Genomic DNA, 19,430 nt, shown 5'->3' on the forward strand with positions numbered 1-19,430 from the left:
GAACTTTGGTTCCATATACATAGTAAGCTATATCAATTAGGTTAAAACATTGCATACACTTCGATTGACTTTCTTGAACAGGAGAAGAGGAGGGAAGAAGGAAAGGCAGCAAGAACTGAGATTGCTTCCAAAGTTGGCTATACCGATTGCATGAACACAGGTTGTTTTTCTTAATGCGGGTGAATTTGTCCTACTTTAGAGGGTTACAAGCTGGAGCTGTCCCGGATACAAGAGACATTGGTCTCTCAGTTACACCAAGCTTAAATCATCAAGTTGCTGCTGAGCTCAATTTCACTACCAACCTACATTGAATCACAATCTCCTTCATAAAAAGCATGTGTACCATGCTGAAGAAGCTTTATACTTTTGCTCTGAAACCAGTTAGAGAAAGTATAAATATTGGTATGAATCTCGTGCACGAACAGGCCGCAAACCTGCTAGACCCTACTCCGATACATAGTCTCTATTTGACCCCCGTTTACTAAGAGACCGGTAATGATTAGTGACATTATCCTTCCTATGCTAGCAGCTCTCTATTATGTGTAATCAATCTTTTTATTGGTACTCGAGATTTTAGAACTAGACTAAAATAAATAAATAGCATATGATGCCGTAATCCTCATCTTTCTTTTTTGATGTGGTAGAAAAATGAATGGGTGTGGTGGGGCAAGAGAGAGTCGCTAGCTCGGATAATGGACGCAAAGACGTCCTTTGTCGTCTTAGTATTGCATGATCATACATATAATCGACTGCAGCGAGTGGAATATAGACATCAATGGTAATAGCCCAAGAGCAAGCTGAGGCTGCCTGAGATAGTGAACCTTACCAAAGATACTGAAAGCGTGTTATTTAGCAAAAGATAGGGAGCGACTAAAATATATTTAGTAGTAAATGGGTTTAAGCATATATATTTATTATGAACGTTAGAGGTTTAAACTAAGTCGCTACAAAGCTGAAGTATTGGCGTAAAGCATCCGCAAGGGTCTCGGGAAGACTGTTGATGTTCTGCAGGACCACGTAGTAGTCAAATGGGAAGGTTTCAAGATATGGGTTCAACGACAGCTTAGGCACACCATTAACGGTTGTGAAGCTAGCAGTTGTCATTTTCATAATCGACTCCTTCTCAGGCTTATTGTCCAGGATAATGAAGATCAGCATGATTTGGTGCTCAGCTGCCTGGCGGACTAACGCCTTAAGTGTGTCATCATGGTTATCGCAAATTCCATCTGAAATAATAATTTGAAGTTGCCACAGCTCTTGAGATCGTGCTGCTCCAGATTGATTCATCTTGGCATGCTGTAACAGTGCAATTGAGGCTTCCATCATCTCCTTGACTTTGGTCTTGTGTTGATCAAATCCAAATCGCTGCAGAACCTTTGCTCCGGCCTCTCCTGTGAAGGGTTGGTCAAATGGATGGAGCAATTCAACCCGCTCTCCAAAACTCATAATGCCAATCTCCCCAACTTCCAGCTGTGAAAGCGCTTTAGAGATCAAGGCTAGCGACTCGTAAGCTAGTTGAACAGAGCGAGATTCGGACATGGAGGTAGAGTCATCAATGGCAATCATGACCTGATACTGCCGCTTCGAGGGTTTTGTACGGCGAAGCCAGATCTTGTCCTTCTTGAACTGCGAAGCAATGTAGGGGATGATCTTTTTCATGTTTAGGCGCTTTCCAGTCCTATAATCGCCCTTCAGTTTGGTTGCCTGTGTAGGCTCCAGGATCAATCGTAATTGCTCACAGAGACCAAGAGCAAGATCCTGAGTCAAATTGTCGTATTTTTGCCAAAGTGCTTGAGCCTCTTTGGGATCCCGTCCTCCTGATCTCCAATCGCCAAGAGAGGTTTCCAGCTGCTGACGAAGCGCCTCAATCTCCTCAGGCTTGAGTGGTTCATGGACGGCAGCAGCCTTATCGGCTTCTTCACGCTTCCTCTGCTCCTCTTCATCGTCATCATTCTCTTGATCCTTCTTGCGCTTGTCCATGCGCTGAGAGAAAAAAGCACCTGCCGCATTCTCAGGGTTGGTCTGCTCCATGACATCCTCATCCAGCTTAGGCTTCTGCTCCTCAGGGCCTTGGTCCATGTCCACATCTTCGTCTTTAGGGTCAACATCCATATCTGCAAATTGATCCTCTTTTCCGTCGTCTTTCTTCATTTGTTCCTCATCAATGGCCCCTAAATCCTTGCGGTCTTGCATTTGCTGCTCATTTGCATTGCCCATAGTCTCCATGTCATACGCCTCATCATCATTTTGAAGGTATTCAAATGCCTGGTTTTCATCGACTTCCATCTCCTCACCTTCCTTTTCGGCATTCTCATCCTCCTTAGGCGTTTCCTCCGCTTCCCTTTCATCCTTTTCCTCCTCTTCAGGATCAGCAAGGTCTTGCAACTTTTGTTTCCAGTTTTTAAGCGCCTCAGCCAAGGATCGATGGGGATTTGTCTCCGGCTTCTTGAAGTTATCTTTTTCTTGTTCATTTGAGGGGCGATTTTTCTTTTGTGAGTTATCACCACGGTCCCGAGGCTTATTCTGTTGATCCTGTTGATCCTCCATAGTTGGATCAGTTCTAGAAGATGATGTAGGCGCACTCTCCATCGAGCGTTGGCTGTCAGCTTCAGCCTTAGGATTCTCACTTGAGTTAGCCTTGCCCTGTTCACCCTCAACTCCAAACTCTTGTTTGGCCTCAGCATCTTGATCGGGCTGTTCTTCCTGCTCTGAAGACTTCACTTCATCGCCTTCTTCATTTTCTTCGTCTTCCTCCTGCTTCTGTTCCTCCATCTTTGAGCGAGCTTGTTCGTTAGGTCGTTGACGTGAGTCATCACGGGATGCTTCATCGTCCTCTTCTTCCTGCTCTTTCTCTTCGCCATCTTCCACCTCTTCATCGTTAACAATAGGCTCTGCCATCTCTTCGTCCTCATCGTTGTCAAGACCCTTCATCTCCTCATCTTCCATCTTCTCTCCTGAAGCAGTTTCTTCATCTTCCCTACCATCATCTTCATCCTCATCCTCATCCCTACCTCCTTCATCTTTCTTGTTTTTAGGATCCTGTTGCTCTTCAACATCCATCTGGTCTTGAAAAGGCTCTTCATCAAGACCTTCATCATTGTCGTCTTCTTCTTTTTCATTACCATCCAAATTTAGATCATCAGGTAAATCCAATGTCTCTGCTTCTGGGATCTCAACTTGTTGTTGATCATCCGGTCGATGTTCGGCTGTCTCCTCCTCATTATGGTCTTCGAACTCTTCTTCTTCAGCTTCATCGTCTTCTTCTGCTTCTTGGTCCTTCCTTTCTTCATCACCACCTTCTTGGGTTTCAGCCTCTTGATTATCATCTTTACCTTTCTCCTTCTTTTCTTTCTTATTCTTTTTATCATTGATATCTTGCTTGCCAGAGTCCTCCTCATCCTTGGCAACCATATCAGATTCCTGCTCATTCTGTTCTGTTGATTTATCTTCATCAATCATCTTGTCGTTATCACGAGCATCCTCAGCTTCATCATCTCCCCACATCTTTTCATCAATGGCTTCTGGATTATCGTCGTCGACATCGCCAATAGCCTCGTCAGGCTCTTCTTTATCTTCATCGTCCTCGTCATCCTCGTTATCATCTTGATCTGAGGAAGGCTCAACGTCCTCCAAGTTGCCTTCAAAGTCGTTCTCCATTTCAATACCTTTGTCCTCTTCTTGAGTCTCTTTCTTATCCTGGTCCTCTTGCTTCTTCTCGTTCTGAGTACCAAGAACCTGCTCTTCATCCTCAATTTCATCACTAACATCCTTCCCACCTTCACCCTCACCAATACCCGTGCCTGCAACACCTGTTTCCTCTTCACCTTCTTTCATCTCTTGCTCCATCTCTGGAATACAAAAGCCCTTGCTGAAAAGAATCGAGAAGGTATTGCAAAGGACATAGGTCAATTTGTTAATAGTCTTATGGTACTGGACAAAGTGGAACAAGTGGTGTTGAGCTAGGAAGAGATATTGTTCGATAAATGGATAGAGTTCCTGGAGACGCATTGTAATGAAAGCCTCGGCCGCTGCTGCTGCTGCTGCTGCTGCTGCACCTGGAACGCGAATGGCTTGATGAATCTTTTGGCTGATCGAGCGGGTTTTCTTGATCATTGATTCCATTTGAAGGATGCGGTGCATGGTCGTCAGCTTCTTATTCTCAGACGTGATGAACTTTTCAGGCATACCGTATTGATCCTTCTCTTCCTCGTCCTCCTTTTCGCTATTTTCACTCATACCAACTGTATTATTGGAAGAGAGAGTTCCAACAGCAGCTACAGCTTTGGTCTTTTTACTAATATCTTGGACCCGTAGAAGCACGAAGGTAATACATCCATCAATCTCGTCATTGATTTCTTGAACAAGTTTTTGCATGGACACAGTACCCTGGAATGATAGATTAGAGGGATCGATGGTGGTAGTAGAGAATGACCATTGGCGAGGAAAAGATTCGGTGATCTGACACAGCAGAGGATCTAGGACACTTTGCGCTTCTGGCATCTCTTTGAGAAGGGAGACGAGAATATGCTCGATCTCGTGAACAGCATCCAAGCTTTGCGATAAGGTCTCCAGGATCAAGCCTGACAAAATTGGAGAGACCCCTCCAGTCATAACAGGGGTTAGATACCATCGGTCAACGACCTTATCTAAAGAATGTTTGAGTGACTTTGTCTTGACCAAAGCAGCTTGAGCATTGACCAAAAATTGGTTACGACCAGGAGTTGTGGAGTGACGAGCAGTTGCCTCAAGTACTAACATGGCGTCTACAAAAAGATCATAAAGCTTGTCGAGCGCAACCTTATGATAGATGAGTGTATGGGGACCATGAACATCGAGCGAGACAGTCTTGCCCTTGGGGAGAGCAAAGATACCTTGGAACTGTGAGGTTACTCCACGGAGTATGTCCATAGAGGCCTTCATGGACCGCAGCTCCTGGCGCTGTTCAATTACCAAGTTGACAAGATGCTCAGTATATCCACGACTCTTCTCGGCCTCGACAATGGTGATGTCCTTGGGGGGCTGCTGCGACAGACTACGGAGTTGCATCATGCGGCCCACAATTTTGTAAAAATAATCATCAGACCTCTTCCACAGTTGAGCCACCTGTGAACCCGCAGGGACAATTTTGTCATTTAATTTAGCTTGCGCCTCAATATCCTGGATCTCAGTGGGAGGCAAATGGAAAACATAACCCAATAGATCTTCCTCAAGACGAACCATGCGGTGACGGTTCAACCCCAAACGTTGTAGCAGTTTGAGTAGATCAACAAGTGCACGCTTGCGGATCGTCTTCATGTTTTTGAGCTGAGACTTATTCTCTTCTGTCATTTTAGATGGAGTTTCTTTTTGGAAATCTTCGATCTGTTGGATGATGTCGCCAATGAGTTCCTCTAGAGGCGCACTCTCTGAGCTTGACATTACTACATTTTTGGCCATGATTTTCTTCAAGCGATTAAAAGTAGAAGGTAAGTTGAGAAGCGCCTCACTGGGACTTAGTGTAATTGACTGCTGAAGCAGTTGTCGAATAGGCTCTGAGATATCTGTTACCATAGTTGTTTGTGTGATCCAAACATCTATGTTTGGCTGATTGACCTCAGGAGCCTGCTTCTTGTTGGCGCGGACAACAGGTGCTTCCATCTGGTAGGCTGTGATGATATCTGTGAGGGGTTTGCGGAGAATATCTCTGTACTTTCGGAGCAGCTTGTTGAGACGACGATGGGTCTTTAGAGCACTTGCCTTGAGTGCATGAATGTTTGTGTCCTTCCAGCTGGCAATTTTGACATGTTCCTTCATCTCCTTCTCAATGGGTTTCCTTGAGGTGGAGACATAGGTCTGAATGCTCTCAATAAACTGACTGTAATACTGATGAACATTCCAAATAGCGTCTGCAACCTTGGAAGCGACTGCGACGGCTGCTGTCGCGGTAACATTGTTGATGCTGCTCTCATCTTGGCTCTCCTTGAGACGCTTCTGACGCTCTGCAAATGTGAGTTCGCCTCGGATTTTAAGATGACGGTGGAAGGATTTGAGGAGATCCATACGAGGCAAGAAGTCCCCAACGCTGGAAGCCTGTAAGAACTGGTCCAAAACACCGAGAAGCGCTTTAACATGAGCAAGGACATCGACTTCGATCCCTTCATCCACCGCTAAATCCATATCTCTAGTAGGCTTTATAATCGATCCATAGAAATGGAACCACCATGAAAAGACGCTCTCAGCCTGGCTCTTGTCCTGGATTTCAAGCAACTTGGGCCAACAAGTCAACTCAAGCTGTCTCCACGAGATGATCAATGTCTTAAGTTCTTCTTGATTTTCAAGAATAGAGTATTCGCGACTAGCATTCATCTGCCAGTCCTCGGTTTTAAGCAAGAGAACTTCAATACCTGCAAGTATTTTGGCAACAGGGGAGTCTAGCGGGAAAGCCAGTAACTTGTCGCAGAATTCAATCAGAGATTCGAGGATCGCGTGTTCCGACCAGATAGAGTGGATGCTCTGGAGACGATAGCGGAGCTTCGTTAAAATAGGAATAATCCTGACAACTTCCGCCACACGCTGATCCTTGTAGAAATCATACGTGGGGTCTGACGACCAATAGTTGTTATCTTTTCCTGTCAACCATTCCTCCGTCAGAACACTCGAGAGCAGGTGTGCGCCTTGAGAAGCTGTATCGAGTTGGTGCCCAAATGAGCATTCGCTGACATCTGACAGCTCGGAAGCACGATTGTACCAAGACCAAATTAGAAATTTGCGTTCCTGGATCGTCATAGTCGGAGTGTCTGAGCATTTGTCGAGTTCAGCTGCACTGAACAAGATCTTGTGAAGGTTGCCAATTGAGATTACATCGTGCTCATCAAACGTCTTTTCCTCAACAGCAGGTGCTTCTTTTTGTTGATGTTTGTTCTGATCTTCATCATCTGGAATAGTCATATTCTCATCAGGAGCTTTGAAATCATCTGCAAAGTCCGGAAACATCTCCTTAAATGTAGCCTCGTCGATCGCATCATCGTCCATACCCTCATACTTATTGACTCGCTGCTTGTAGAGTGATTCTTGCTCGATCTTCATCTTGGCTGCATGCTCTTCACCTTTAGTCCAAATATCCGTTACTTCTGTAAACAGGTCATCCAAAGTATCAATTGAAGGCTTATCAAGAATACCTGTTGCAGCAATTGCACGACGTTGACGCTGAAGTGCAGTGATCAGATACTTTAAGTAGAATGACCAAGGCTTCGTGACAATGCTCTTGCCAAACACAGTGCGTTTAACAACTTGAAGAGTTGCGGGCTGAGTGACCACGTGGAGCGAGTCAAACTTGTCGTTGTTGTTATGACCCAAGCTTTCCAAGCGATGGTAGTCTGGAACTCGGATAAGGCAAGTGACAATTGACTCTAGTGCCTCGCGATCTCGAATATAGCTTAACGCTGACGCTGAAGCCACCAATCGCATACCAAATTTGATTTGATAGATTGAAACAATGAGTGGCTGCAAAATATCTCTATAGGCTCTAAACTTTAGCCCATTACGGCGGATAAATTCGGAAGTCACATCTTGGAACAGCTTTTCTTGATCCAGCTGCGATCCATCTTTGTTGGCACCTTCGATTTTGTCTATAACTCCCGAGATGGTCTCCTTATTAATCGCAGCCTTTTGAATCTGCCAAATTTGCTTGAATAATTCTTCGAGCTGAGAATTTGAGGGACGCAAGGCCACATCTATCGCAAAATGTTCAATCTCGTCTTCGATTCGACGCAATTCAGCCAGTTTTTCCAAGATTATGGCGTTCTCATGAGACCCTGTGAAGGAAATCTCTATTTCTTGACGGACCTTGATCTCTGTCTGAAGAGAGTCTTGCTTCGTTCGAAGAGCATGAAGCATCAAACGAGGTTTTGCAGTTGGGTCAAGAGAATAATCAGGAATATATAATGCAATGAAAGCGAGACCTATGTTGACCCAGGATTTGCCGTGAAGATTCTGGAGTTGAGTATCGATGCTGTTGTTGCTGCTATCGTTACTTACTCCAGATTGATAAAATCGAATGCATTGTATCAATTGAGAAATAGCAAGCGCAAGATGACGACCCACTGAAGACGGTTTAAGTGTGATATCCGTAGATTTGAAGTGGGACAAGGTTGAAAGAGAAGACTCGTAGGCTTCGCTCTGATGGGCTTCACTGTCCAATGAACTGGCAATGGTATCCAACGCTACGCGGTATTGTGTAAAATCTAACTCTGTGTGCACTTGAACTATCACATCGATAATCTATTGATATAAAAGAAAAAATGACTCTAATGTTAAAGAATTGTTACTTGAGAAACAGAAATAGCCACAATCCCATGAAAATTAGAGTGACACGTTACCAAGTTGATAGATGAGATCAGGCTGATTAAGGAAGCAGCAACGCGGTTAATATGCTTGGAAATACGAGCCTGATGGGCCACTAAGGAACGTGTTTGCTCCAATTGAGTATCCATCGTGCTGATAGCTGCCTTCGGTAGAGTGGTTCTAAAGGAATGATGATACATTAACATAGTGAAAAAAAAAAAAAAAAAAAAAAAAGTTAATAGGCTTATCCAAGTGACTAAACATAATAGGAACCAATGAATCTATGGACTTCTTTGATTATACTTACAGATAATTGAAGTAAGCAGCAGTGTTCACACTTTGGAATAACTTGGCGGGACCTTGAAGTGCAAATAACTCACGCACATCCTCATTTAAAATTTTCCCGCCAAAAGAGTCAAACTTGGTATCCTTGAATGCATTATTCCAGAGACGCGCATGCCAGTTGTGAAGAACATCCTGAATCAACCGATTAAAAAGTGCCTGAGTGTTTTCATTCAAACCTTTATAGTAGCGGCGTATAAAAACAAATTTTTTTATATTAGTAAGCCATTTAATGCTAATACACAAAAAAAAATTTTTTTGTGTTTACCTTTAGCATCAGAGTCAAAGACCCATATCAAGCGCTTATGTGGCACAAAGTCGATTGCAGAGCGAGTTGTAGATTTCAACGAGAACTCATACAGGGTCCTAATCTCTTCTAAGGTCTTCCTGGATAAACGATCGTTTTGTGGTAATTGTTGTTGCAGTTTTGAAAGCAAGCCCATCTCTGCCACTGTGCTTGAAAAATCCATAATGGGGTGCATGAAATTCTCTGTATCCTGAATATTTTTAGATTTGATCTTGGGATATCCTTCAAGTTGCTTTTGAACACCTTCGATTTGCTTTTGCAAGTGCTATTTTTTTTAGGGAAAAAAGAAAAAGATAAAGAAAATTAGTCTATAGGAGGATATCCATTTCTTCTTAATCTGAAATATATCATCACTTACAGCTGGGACATGTTTGATCGTTTTAAGCAAAACTGCTCCATTCTCAGGGCTCTGGTCCACAAAGTAAAGTGTCGCAATGGCATCGATCAATGTGTCCTTGAATTCGGGAATATTGGCAATCGCCCTAGCTTTTGCCAATACATCTTGGTCTAGGATGGCTTCATCAGACCAGACATCGACCGTATGGGCAATCTTGAGTAATTCATGCTCTATAGCGACCAATTCTTCAGATGCCAAAACCGAGGGGTGTAAGCGTCTCCACAAATTCTTCATTAATGTTCCTGTGGTCAATACCATGGCTTCAGTCATCACACTGAGACTATGAAATAATGGACCAAAGAATTCTGGAGACAACAATAATAAGAAATCACCGGATTCTGACATCAATTTAACCAGAATCATAAGTTCGCCCACGTTGATAGTTGATTCCTGAACAGCATCCCAGATCATGTCACGCTTATCAAGGAACAGATGGAGTTTCGTAGCCTGGATATATATAACAACATCAACGATCACCGAACGAATGTTAGCTTAACGGTGAAATAGTCATCAATGGTTTCAAAAAAAAGGGGGGGAAGAGGTTTGACGCAAACTTACATTCTCATCGCTTGCTCCATTCAACGCTTCAATCCATCGCAAGATGATCATGCGAACAGCCGTGAGACAAGGGCTGATCTGTGCCACTACCTGATGCTGCAGCGGCTTGTCCCAAAGTTGTTGCTGGTACAAATATGAGATTTGCACAGTGTTTGGCTTTTTGCCCCTCGCTTGTGCATAGACTTTAGCTTCAATGTACTCCATCTTCTTGACTCGGATAAAGAGCGCGATCAGACGAGCTACAGACTGATACTCAATCCATACATTCTTCGCTTCCGTATTAGTCTCACAAAGTCTGTCGATCGCCCAGAACAAATTCGGGTTCCGACGCATATCAACAGGCTAGGCAAAATTTCCATAAATAAAGTCATTTTGCACATTAGGATACTTTTGCTCATTCCACTAAAATGAAAGCTTGCCCACTTTTTTTTTGTCTCACCTGAAATTCCAAAAACTTCTTATTGAGGGCTAGTTTGGATGCCAATGCTTCTTTCAGCTCTACAAGACGAGGCATCATAGGACTTTGTGACAATTGATCCAAGATATGATCAGCCATCAGTGCCTGTGCTCTGTTTGTCTCATTCAAATCATTATTCTTTAACAGATTTTGAAGCCAGGTCTTTCGTAAACAGGCGTCAAAGAGAGAGCTTGTCTCTAAAAAGTAATGAGCTGCAGTCCAAATCATGGTCGCTGTCGTAATTCCATTAGACTCATCATCCAAGAGTAAGAGATACATCAAGTAGGATCCATCCAATGACACAGTTGCCAATTTTGATTCCTGAGAAAACATGCGGCCTTCGAGCAAGTGAGGGCAGTTCGTAACTGACAATGTACTCCTAATGCTCATTGATTCCACATCAAATGAAGGCGACGCCTCCAGAGCATCAACTTTGGGCAGCTCGAACCAGTGATGGGATTCATCATTCTGTTGCTGCATCGCTGCCTTGGGGACACCCTCAAATGTATATACTTGCTGGACACCGTTTCGAAGCGCCATCTCAAGATATTCTCCACGTTGTAGTCTCTCGACCACAAAACGTGTGTAGAGTAACATATCCTTAGCATGAACTGTCTTCCATGGCATGGTCAATTTGAAGTAGTCGTGAATGTAACGATGGATTTGGCTGATCTTAGACGGAACACCGGATCCTCGAATGCCGAGCGAGTTTGCAATCTTTACTGAATCTTGTATACTGTTGATCCACTCTGCATCCACTAGCGTAATCTCGACTCCACGGTTTCGCATGGCTCTCGAAAGCTCGCCATACCGAGGATCAACCGTCATAAATATCCTAAAATTGGGATGCGGACGGATAATCTTAACTTCGCCATCGATTAATCCACGCTCGTTCACCATTAAAGTGCCATTGGGCTCCATTAATGAATTGAGCCGGTCCAAGACAGAAGGGTTACTCAGGTTGGCATTGTCGATCAACAACCAATATCCATGCTCTAGCGCGTTAATCAACGATCCATCAATCCATTCAAATCGTCCGCTAACAGAAGTCAATTCCAAGTTACGCAGAAGCTTGAACTTTTCATCTAACTCTTGAGCATCCTTTTCGAACTCACTCAGCTTGAACTCTCGGACTAGATACCACAATTGATTCAACAAGGACTCGATTGCATTGTTACGCATCACACGTTCATCTGCAACATGACGTGCCAAAGAAGTTGAGGTACGTTTTGAGAATTTATCTTGTGAATGAAGCAAGTAAAGACTCTGGCTGACCTCGCGAGCGTAAGCAAGTGTGCTATGCTGACCTGGGATTAACAGCATCTCGCGAGAAATACGGCTTGCGAGGCGAGATAGTCCGAAGAGGATATGCTCTTGATGCCGCGCAACATCAACTTGCTCAAACCCACCTAAAAGCTCCATAGTGTCGACTCCAGAATTCATCGAAAACTCCTCCAGCTTGTTTCCAGTTAGGTTGGCTAGGAGTCGGACAATCGAGGTTTTACCACTCGAAGCTGGGCCTGTCAAGATGGCCATCCAATTGACTTCCACACATTTCATTATACCCTCCAATGGTCCAAGGAGCGACTGAAGTAGGTGTAAATCCTTCCCAAGAACATTACTTGTATCTCCATGTCGACGGGGAAGAAGCGAATGCCCAACTTGTAAGTGCATTTCGTCCACGTGGAAGTAAGGGGATTTAGTGCGAGTGTAAGGTTGGTCAAAGATCTTCTCAAACAATGCAACTGTTGCAGCACGATCCTCCTCAGTTCTCATACGCTGTAAGTAGATCAAGTCCAGATGTTCTGCAGGGTCATGATTGTATCCAAGACCATGGTTAGACATAGTCATCAGCTCCATCCAGCGGAAAACATCGCGCAGGTTGAACTCCCATGGACTGCCCTTACGGCCAAAACTAAGCTTGACCATCGTCTCTTCAAACATCTGGTAATTGAACTCAATCATTTTCCGCAACATCGAGTCTTCAACTTGAGGAAACAGGTGCTTACAGATAAAGAGGATGTCGCTATCCAAGAGTTGCTCCACGAAGACCTGTGTGAAGCGGTTTACGAATGACTTGGGCAGCCCTTTACGACCGCCTCCTTGTTGCAGAGGGTTCTGCGCTGCAAAGACTCGGAAATTCATGTTACACTCGAATGTTCTGTCTAGCTCTGGGATATAAACCGACCCACGATGGTCTAGACAGGAATTCAAGCCCTCGAGCACACTCTGACTTGCCAAATTGATTTCATCGAGCAGCACCCAGTCACCACTCTTCATTGCTTGCAAGAACGGTGCGTCTCTCCAGGCAAACTCGCCACTATTTCCACCTTCGACTGGTAGATCAGATCCAAACAAATCCATTAAATCAGTCTGCTCTGACAAGTTAATCCTAACCAAGTTGTGCGCAGAAGCTGTCGCAAGAGCAGAGATGAGTGATGTCTTCCCTACACCAGGTGAACCCTCCAAAAGGATGGGTTTCTTAAGCTGCATCGCACGAAGGACTCGCATGGCATTGTCGGTTGTAGTGGGTGCCAGCAGCGTAAACTTGATTTTTTGGTCTTGTAGGTTTCCCTTCTTAATGTAAAACGGGGTGATTCCAAAGAGTCCACTGTCATTCTTAACTGTGCCAAAGCCCTCTGTAAAGATTGCAGCCTCACCCTGTTGCAAGACCTGTTCATTCTTACTCAATGCCATTAAACACTTGAGACGGAACTCTCTCAAAAGAGCTCCTGTCATGGATGCACCTCCAGCAGAAGCATTCGATCCAAGGCCATCCAAGAGGACCAAGCTTCCTCCATGAACGAATGCCTCCTCAGCTGTCAATTGGCCCTTAGCCATCAATGCGTTCATAAAGCGAACCCAAGCCAGGATATCTCTCAAGCTGACCACAATATGACTCTTACCCAACTCATGTGTGAACCAAGTAACAAAGTCAAGAATCCTTTCTGCAAAGCCCGCCATCTCAGCCTTGTATTGGATTTGCTCCTCAATGATCTTGACCAAATCTTCGCGGTCTGTAACAGCGGGGACCCAGATCTCCGTGAAACGGTTTCGGAGGGCAGGCGACAGTTCTTTCTTACCATAGTCTCCACCAGGGTTCATGGTAGCCAGAAACTGGAAGCCAGGGACTCCATTCATGACCTCAACTGTCTTACCTCCCTTCTCTGCCAAAACCAGCAAACGTTGTGGTTCTAGAACACTGTTCAGACGCTCCAGTACCGAATCGTCTGCCAACGAAATCTCATCCAGCAAGAACAAATGACCGTCCTTCATTGACTGAACCAAAGGACCGTCATGCCACTCAAACAGTGTAGTTGCTTGGCGGTACATGCGACGGAGCTCTGCTATGACTGCAATGACTTCAGCTCCATCTTCTGTAGTTCGACTCTCAAGTTGATTAACTTTGACAAATTTCTCAAATGCAGTGACTACCACATCCAAGTCTGCTTCATCCAGCACAAATGTTACTTCGCCTCCCATCTTGACAATAAAGTTGACAAGCTCATTCTTAGTAGACACAACCATACCCTGATTATTTCGAACTGGGCGTTGGCCTCCTAAAAGGTCCGCAGTTTCTGTGTTCTGATGACAGTTGACGATCACCAGTTCGCGGCCCAGATACTCGGACAACATCTGACAAACTGTGGTCTTACCACATCCAGTCTCTCCAACAAGCAACACGGGCTCATTATTCTTGAGGCAATGGCTCACCAACGTGAAGAGACGCTTCATGGCTTTGGTCCAAACCACATTCTCGCGTCCACCATGGAATCTCTGCATATAATCCAAGACCTCGGGGCAGTTATACATGCGATCCAAATTAATTGTGCTTCGCATCACTTCCTCCAAGACCTCCTTGACCACAGCTCGCTCTTCATCTTTACGACATCTTTCTGCCAAAATCATGTATCCATCCTGAGCTAGTTCCTCATAGCTGCCTGCACCTCGTCCTGCCCATCGGAACAAATCTCGTAGTGTGATAAATCCATGTCCCTGTTCAAACAGTCGGGTGGTCTGGCGACGAGCCATCAGTTTCTTGTAAACTTCTACGAGGCGTTTACAATATGAAGGAGCCATCGTACAACGACGAGACAGGATAGTTTCCAGCTCGGCCTCTGGGATCTCATCAAAAAATAGTTCCAGAAATCGGTTCCTAAAGGCTCTTGAGAGTTGCTTGCGTCCCCCATACAATCCCGCTGGGTTCTGAGTCGCAAACAGTATAAAATCCTGATGAGGCTTCACAATCTCACCTGTTTCAGGGATCACTAACTCTCGATTATCATCCAACAATCGATTCAGAGCCTCAAGAACATCACTAGGAGCCAAATTGAGCTCGTCCAATACAATCCAGTATCCATTTTTAAGTGCTTCCACTAAAACACCTTCTTGAAAAACGAGCTGTCCCTCCGAATTAGAGATATAAGTCCCAATGTACTCTTGCAAATCCGTATGCTCATGATTGTTAATTCGAACAAACTTGTGGCCCAACCGATGTGCCAGATATTCAATCATAGAGGTCTTTCCTGCAGAAGTAGGACCTTGAATCAAGATTGGGAATCGACGTGTCATGACCACACGAGACAAATTATTGAGGTTGTGCTCCACAGATGGCGTCAAAATATACTGCCCATCATCTCGAATCGGATGAGAGCCGCATTGGAGCCAGAAATGACCAAATTGGATCATCTCTCTTCCTTCTTGAAGAGGATAATCTGGCTTGCGTGGGATCTGAGTGATGACTTGACGTGGGTTCTTGACACCGTTCAACAAATACTTCTCGACCAATGCTCGGACAGTTCGCTCACTTTCTCTGCTCAGCTGAGTCAAAAAGGTCATACTGAAAGCTTCATACATCGATCGACGCAATCCATATGTGGCCACGATCTCACGAACAAACTGTAAGGCCCTTGTTAATGTTCTCATTGAGAAATGAGGCCGTTGATTAGCACCATCTACCAACTTGTGTGCATAACTTAAAGCCTTGACTGCCAAATAAAAATCCGCAATGTCGGGGATGGCTCTTGAATCGCTCAGTGTACAGGATTCGAGATATTTTTTGATGATTTCCAACAGATCCTCACGTCTAGCATCTGGTGGATGGACATAAAACTCTGTGAACCGATTCCGTAAACCTGGAGGCAAATCCCGTTTGCCTACATCTGTTGCAGGATTCATACAGGCAAACACACGGAAGTTCTTGTGACGGACTACCGGTTCAGAATCTCCTCGTTCTGCCAAGAGAATGCTGCCATGTTCGTCCTGAAGCAATCCACTAAGACATTCTAGCGTTTCGGTCGTCGCCAAGTTGATCTCATCCAACAAAATCCAGTCTCCACGACGGACTGCCTTGACAAGTGCACCCTCCAAGAATGAGAACACGAATTTTGCAGACGACACAGAATAAGTTTCTTTGAGAATCGCGAGCTGATCTGCAAATGTTTGCCATTCTCTTTGAAGTTTGGGTGAAAGCTTCTTTGATGCTGTGCTCGCTGCTGTTGTCGCTCCTACTGCTGCCGTACTGTCGACATTTGTATCAACATCTCTTTGTTGTTTCCTACTCGTGTCTAGTTTACTCTCTGCCATCTGAATCGACTGTGACCAAGCCTTGATCAATGCATCCCATTTGCTGTGCATATAGAGCTTATCGACTAGGTTTATGAACTGCTGATTTTTCTTTCTTGAAAACGTTCTCGAAAAGAGATCATCAAACATGTTCTTCAATGGTACTGCAAGGACCTTCACATCCACAGGTTTAAATCCTCCCAATAGATCTGAAGAATCTGATTGTTGAGATAAATTAATGACTGTAAGGTTATGGTTCAACAAACTGGCTAGATGTTGAACTACAGTTGTTTTTCCCGTTCCAGTTTCACCAACCAATAACACTGGTTCGTTTAAATGGACCGAAACTGCAATCCGCTCCATTAGTTTTGCAGCATGTGCAGTCTTCGCGAAATCTGATTTTCTTATTCCTTTCTTGACTTTACGATGACTTCCCCCTTGATCAATACCCAAGATTGGAAGTGTCACGCGGCCGATCGTAATATTGTCTGGGTCGCGATCATTGAGTTCTGGTGTATAGCTGTTGATATAATGTCGAACCATTTGCTCTGGAATCGTCAAAGCAGCACCTAATCGGACCAAGACTCGCTCCCAAACATCATATTCTGCAATCATGGAACAGAAACAGTCCACGGCTTCTGAGAACAGATCTTGAAGAATCTTTTCATCCACTCCTCTCTTAGTACTGATCAGGTTCCCTAACGCCATGAACCCCCCTTTCGCCTTGATTAAAGTATCTATACGAGTACACCACTTCATCAAATCACGAGGCGAAATAACGCGAGAAACCATGGATTGAGAGGATGAGAACTCTGATGATGCAAAGGTAGCGGAGATGGCTTCAAAGACATGCATGATCAAGTTGGGCAGAATTTGATCAGGTCCTAGCTCCTGGAACCGTTCATGGATAATTTGAGATAACTCCTGATGCGAAAGCGAGTTGACCTGAACGCGTGTCCAGAGGTTGGCTCCAATACTAGCATCAGCCCCGCCGACATTACGTGCCATTAATCGCCCACCACCCGAACGAGATGGAATCATGGATTGAGTCGCGAATAGCTGAAATCCCTCATGAGCAGGGATCTTTTCGCCACGACTAGGGATAAAAAGTGTCCTGGATTCCAGTAATGGAAGGAGAACTGATAGAACTTCCATGGGGGCTAAATCGATGTCCTCGATCAACAGCCACTTTCCTTCCCTGACAGCCGTCGTAAGCACGCCTGCTTGCCATTTAAACGATCCTGGTTTTGAAGTGGAGACATATGTACCCAATAGTACTTTTGAATCTGTTTGATCGCCCAAATGGATCTTGACAAGATCTTTGAAGAAAAAAAAAAATTAAAAAAATTAAAAATAAAAAGAAAAAGAAAATAAGTAATACTGAAATATCATTAATCCACTGCAACTTATAAAAAAGGACAGAAGTAACTTTTTATACCATCACGACCGGTCACTCTGGCAACTTCTTCTACTAGTGCAGTCTTTCCAGCACCTGTGACACCCTCTAATAAGACGGGTGCGCCAATTGAGAGCGCGAGTCCGATAGAATGTAGATTATGTTTTGTGGTTTCTGTCAAGACTAGTTTATGGCCCGACAATAATGATTGTTGAGGATGTGGATTGTTGGATCTTGGCAGGAGTACACCACAGAGGTTGACTGTCAATGGTGAAAGATCTTCAACCATGATACGTCGATCCGCTAATGATGCAGTGGATGATGATAATGATGTCGACGTTGGTGGATTCTTGAATAATGCAAGTTGAGCCGCTGAAATCCGATCCTGCTCCAGTAGACTGAACAATTTCAAGTCATAACGAGTAATATAAAAGTAAAAAGAACATTCAAGTTAGATACCTCTCTTCCTTCTTCCATCCCTGTGAGCAATGACAAGCAATAATAACTATACATCAATCCTCTTCCTCTCCCTCTTTAATTCAGACATAGACACTTACGACAACAGATCCGCGCGATACTTTTGGAATCCGACGCTCCATTCAATACTGTCCTTGATATTCAAGTGGACCTTTAGGGCTTCCGATATCTGATCGTCCCGAATATCAAGCACAACTGCTAAACATTGGATCGCCAAATATTTTAATGGCTCATCACTGAATCCCAAACAGCTATAAACCGGTGTCCAATCCCACAACGTCGAAAATGTTGACGATGAGAATTTCAAAAGTCGATAACAAGTCATCAATGTATCGTGAGCTCTTTTTATTTCATCCTATATACAAGGAGAGGACAAGACAATGATTATTAATAATTTGTGCGATCCATAGAGTATCCGTTTGAGAAACATGAAAACACTGGATTTTTTTTTCTTTACATAATAATAATAACTATAACAATATACCTGTTGAGGATCCTGAATGTGTTTGTCTGTAAGTGTATTGAGCCATTCCAGTGGCGATGGATATTGTAAAAATATACGAACTGCAAAGCTATTCATTTTGGAAACAAGAGGGCAATGGAATGAAGTGGACCATGGTTTAGTAATTAAAGTTGTTTTTCACCCAAAACCCAAATCTTTCTTAGTTTCTTTTCTTTCTTTCTTTCTTTTTTTCCTTTTCTTTTTTTCCAATACCTCTTAACTTGTGGAACTATAGGAAGGATCAGCCCAAAGACCTGTGCAATCCTTTGTAGGTCCTGCTGTAATGAAAAATTTGTAGGAAATGAATCAATGTCTGTGATTGAGTCTATGTTATCAGTGTCCATATTCATCTTGGGTGATGATGCTGCTGAAACTGATGCTGAAACTGATGCTGATGCTGATACTGATGCTGATGCTGATGTTGATGTTGAAACAGAGTCTGGAATCATCCATCGAGCGACCAGATCAAGGACAATAGGTCGATACAATTCTACGATCTTTATTGCCAAATGCTGGTTCTTAAGCAGGTTCGACAAAATGTTGAGCACTTGTGAAATCTCTGAACGTTGAAAAGGGTTTGATCGATCAGCCAAAGCATGCAGTAATTGGAGTTGCGATGCAGTCATAACTTTGTTATTGTATGAGGCCATTTCTTTGCCCTTCTCCTTGAAGGTATCCAAAAACTCAAGAAAGTTTGTGGTTGCAGCCGCGAGATCCATGCTGAGTGGATCATGGATAGTTGACACTGAGGTGAAAGGGCCAGAAGATGCCATGATTTAATAAAGATGAAGTGAAAAGTAAAAGTTTTTTTTTATAGTGTGTGTGAAGAGATTAAAAGATGAATGCTATGAATAGTAAATGATATGCAGATGATAGTGTGATAAAAATGAAATGAAATATGAAGGGTCTTTTTCCTGCTTATACTATTGCTCTTATTCTTCCTTTCTAGTTTTTCTAGTCTTTGTGCGCAGACGAAGAAAAAAAAAAAAAAAAAAAAATGAGAAGGAAGGAAAGAAGGAAGGAAGCATAAAAAAGCAAGGTGCAAAGTTCAAGGGAACCTTTCTAAATAATTAGACCAAGTGATTTTTTTTTTTTTTTTTTTTATTG

At 43.7% G+C, this 19,430-nt stretch overlaps 1 protein-coding gene across 1 annotated transcript; it reads right to left on the reverse strand.

Moving 5' to 3' along the window:
* Positions 1 to 897: 897 nt before the first annotated feature.
* On the reverse strand, positions 898 to 19,096 carry BCR41DRAFT_421654 (hypothetical protein; the record flags this gene model as incomplete). Its single annotated transcript, XM_022030059.1, has 11 exons — positions 898 to 8,259; positions 8,358 to 8,502; positions 8,630 to 8,843; positions 8,933 to 9,236; positions 9,330 to 9,815; positions 9,927 to 10,268; positions 10,366 to 17,267; positions 17,387 to 17,742; positions 17,902 to 18,176; positions 18,306 to 18,393; positions 18,537 to 19,096. The coding sequence occupies 11 exons, from the start codon at positions 19,094 to 19,096 to the stop codon at positions 937 to 939; spliced, it is 16,995 nt and encodes a 5,664-aa protein (XP_021881797.1). The 3' UTR covers positions 898 to 936.
* Between the last annotated feature and the right edge of the window lie 334 nt (positions 19,097 to 19,430).

The sequence above is a fragment of the Lobosporangium transversale genome, assembly GCF_002105155.1.
Source record: "Lobosporangium transversale strain NRRL 3116 chromosome Unknown BCR41scaffold_16, whole genome shotgun sequence".
Classification (NCBI taxonomy): domain Eukaryota; kingdom Fungi; phylum Mortierellomycota; class Mortierellomycetes; order Mortierellales; family Mortierellaceae; genus Lobosporangium; species Lobosporangium transversale.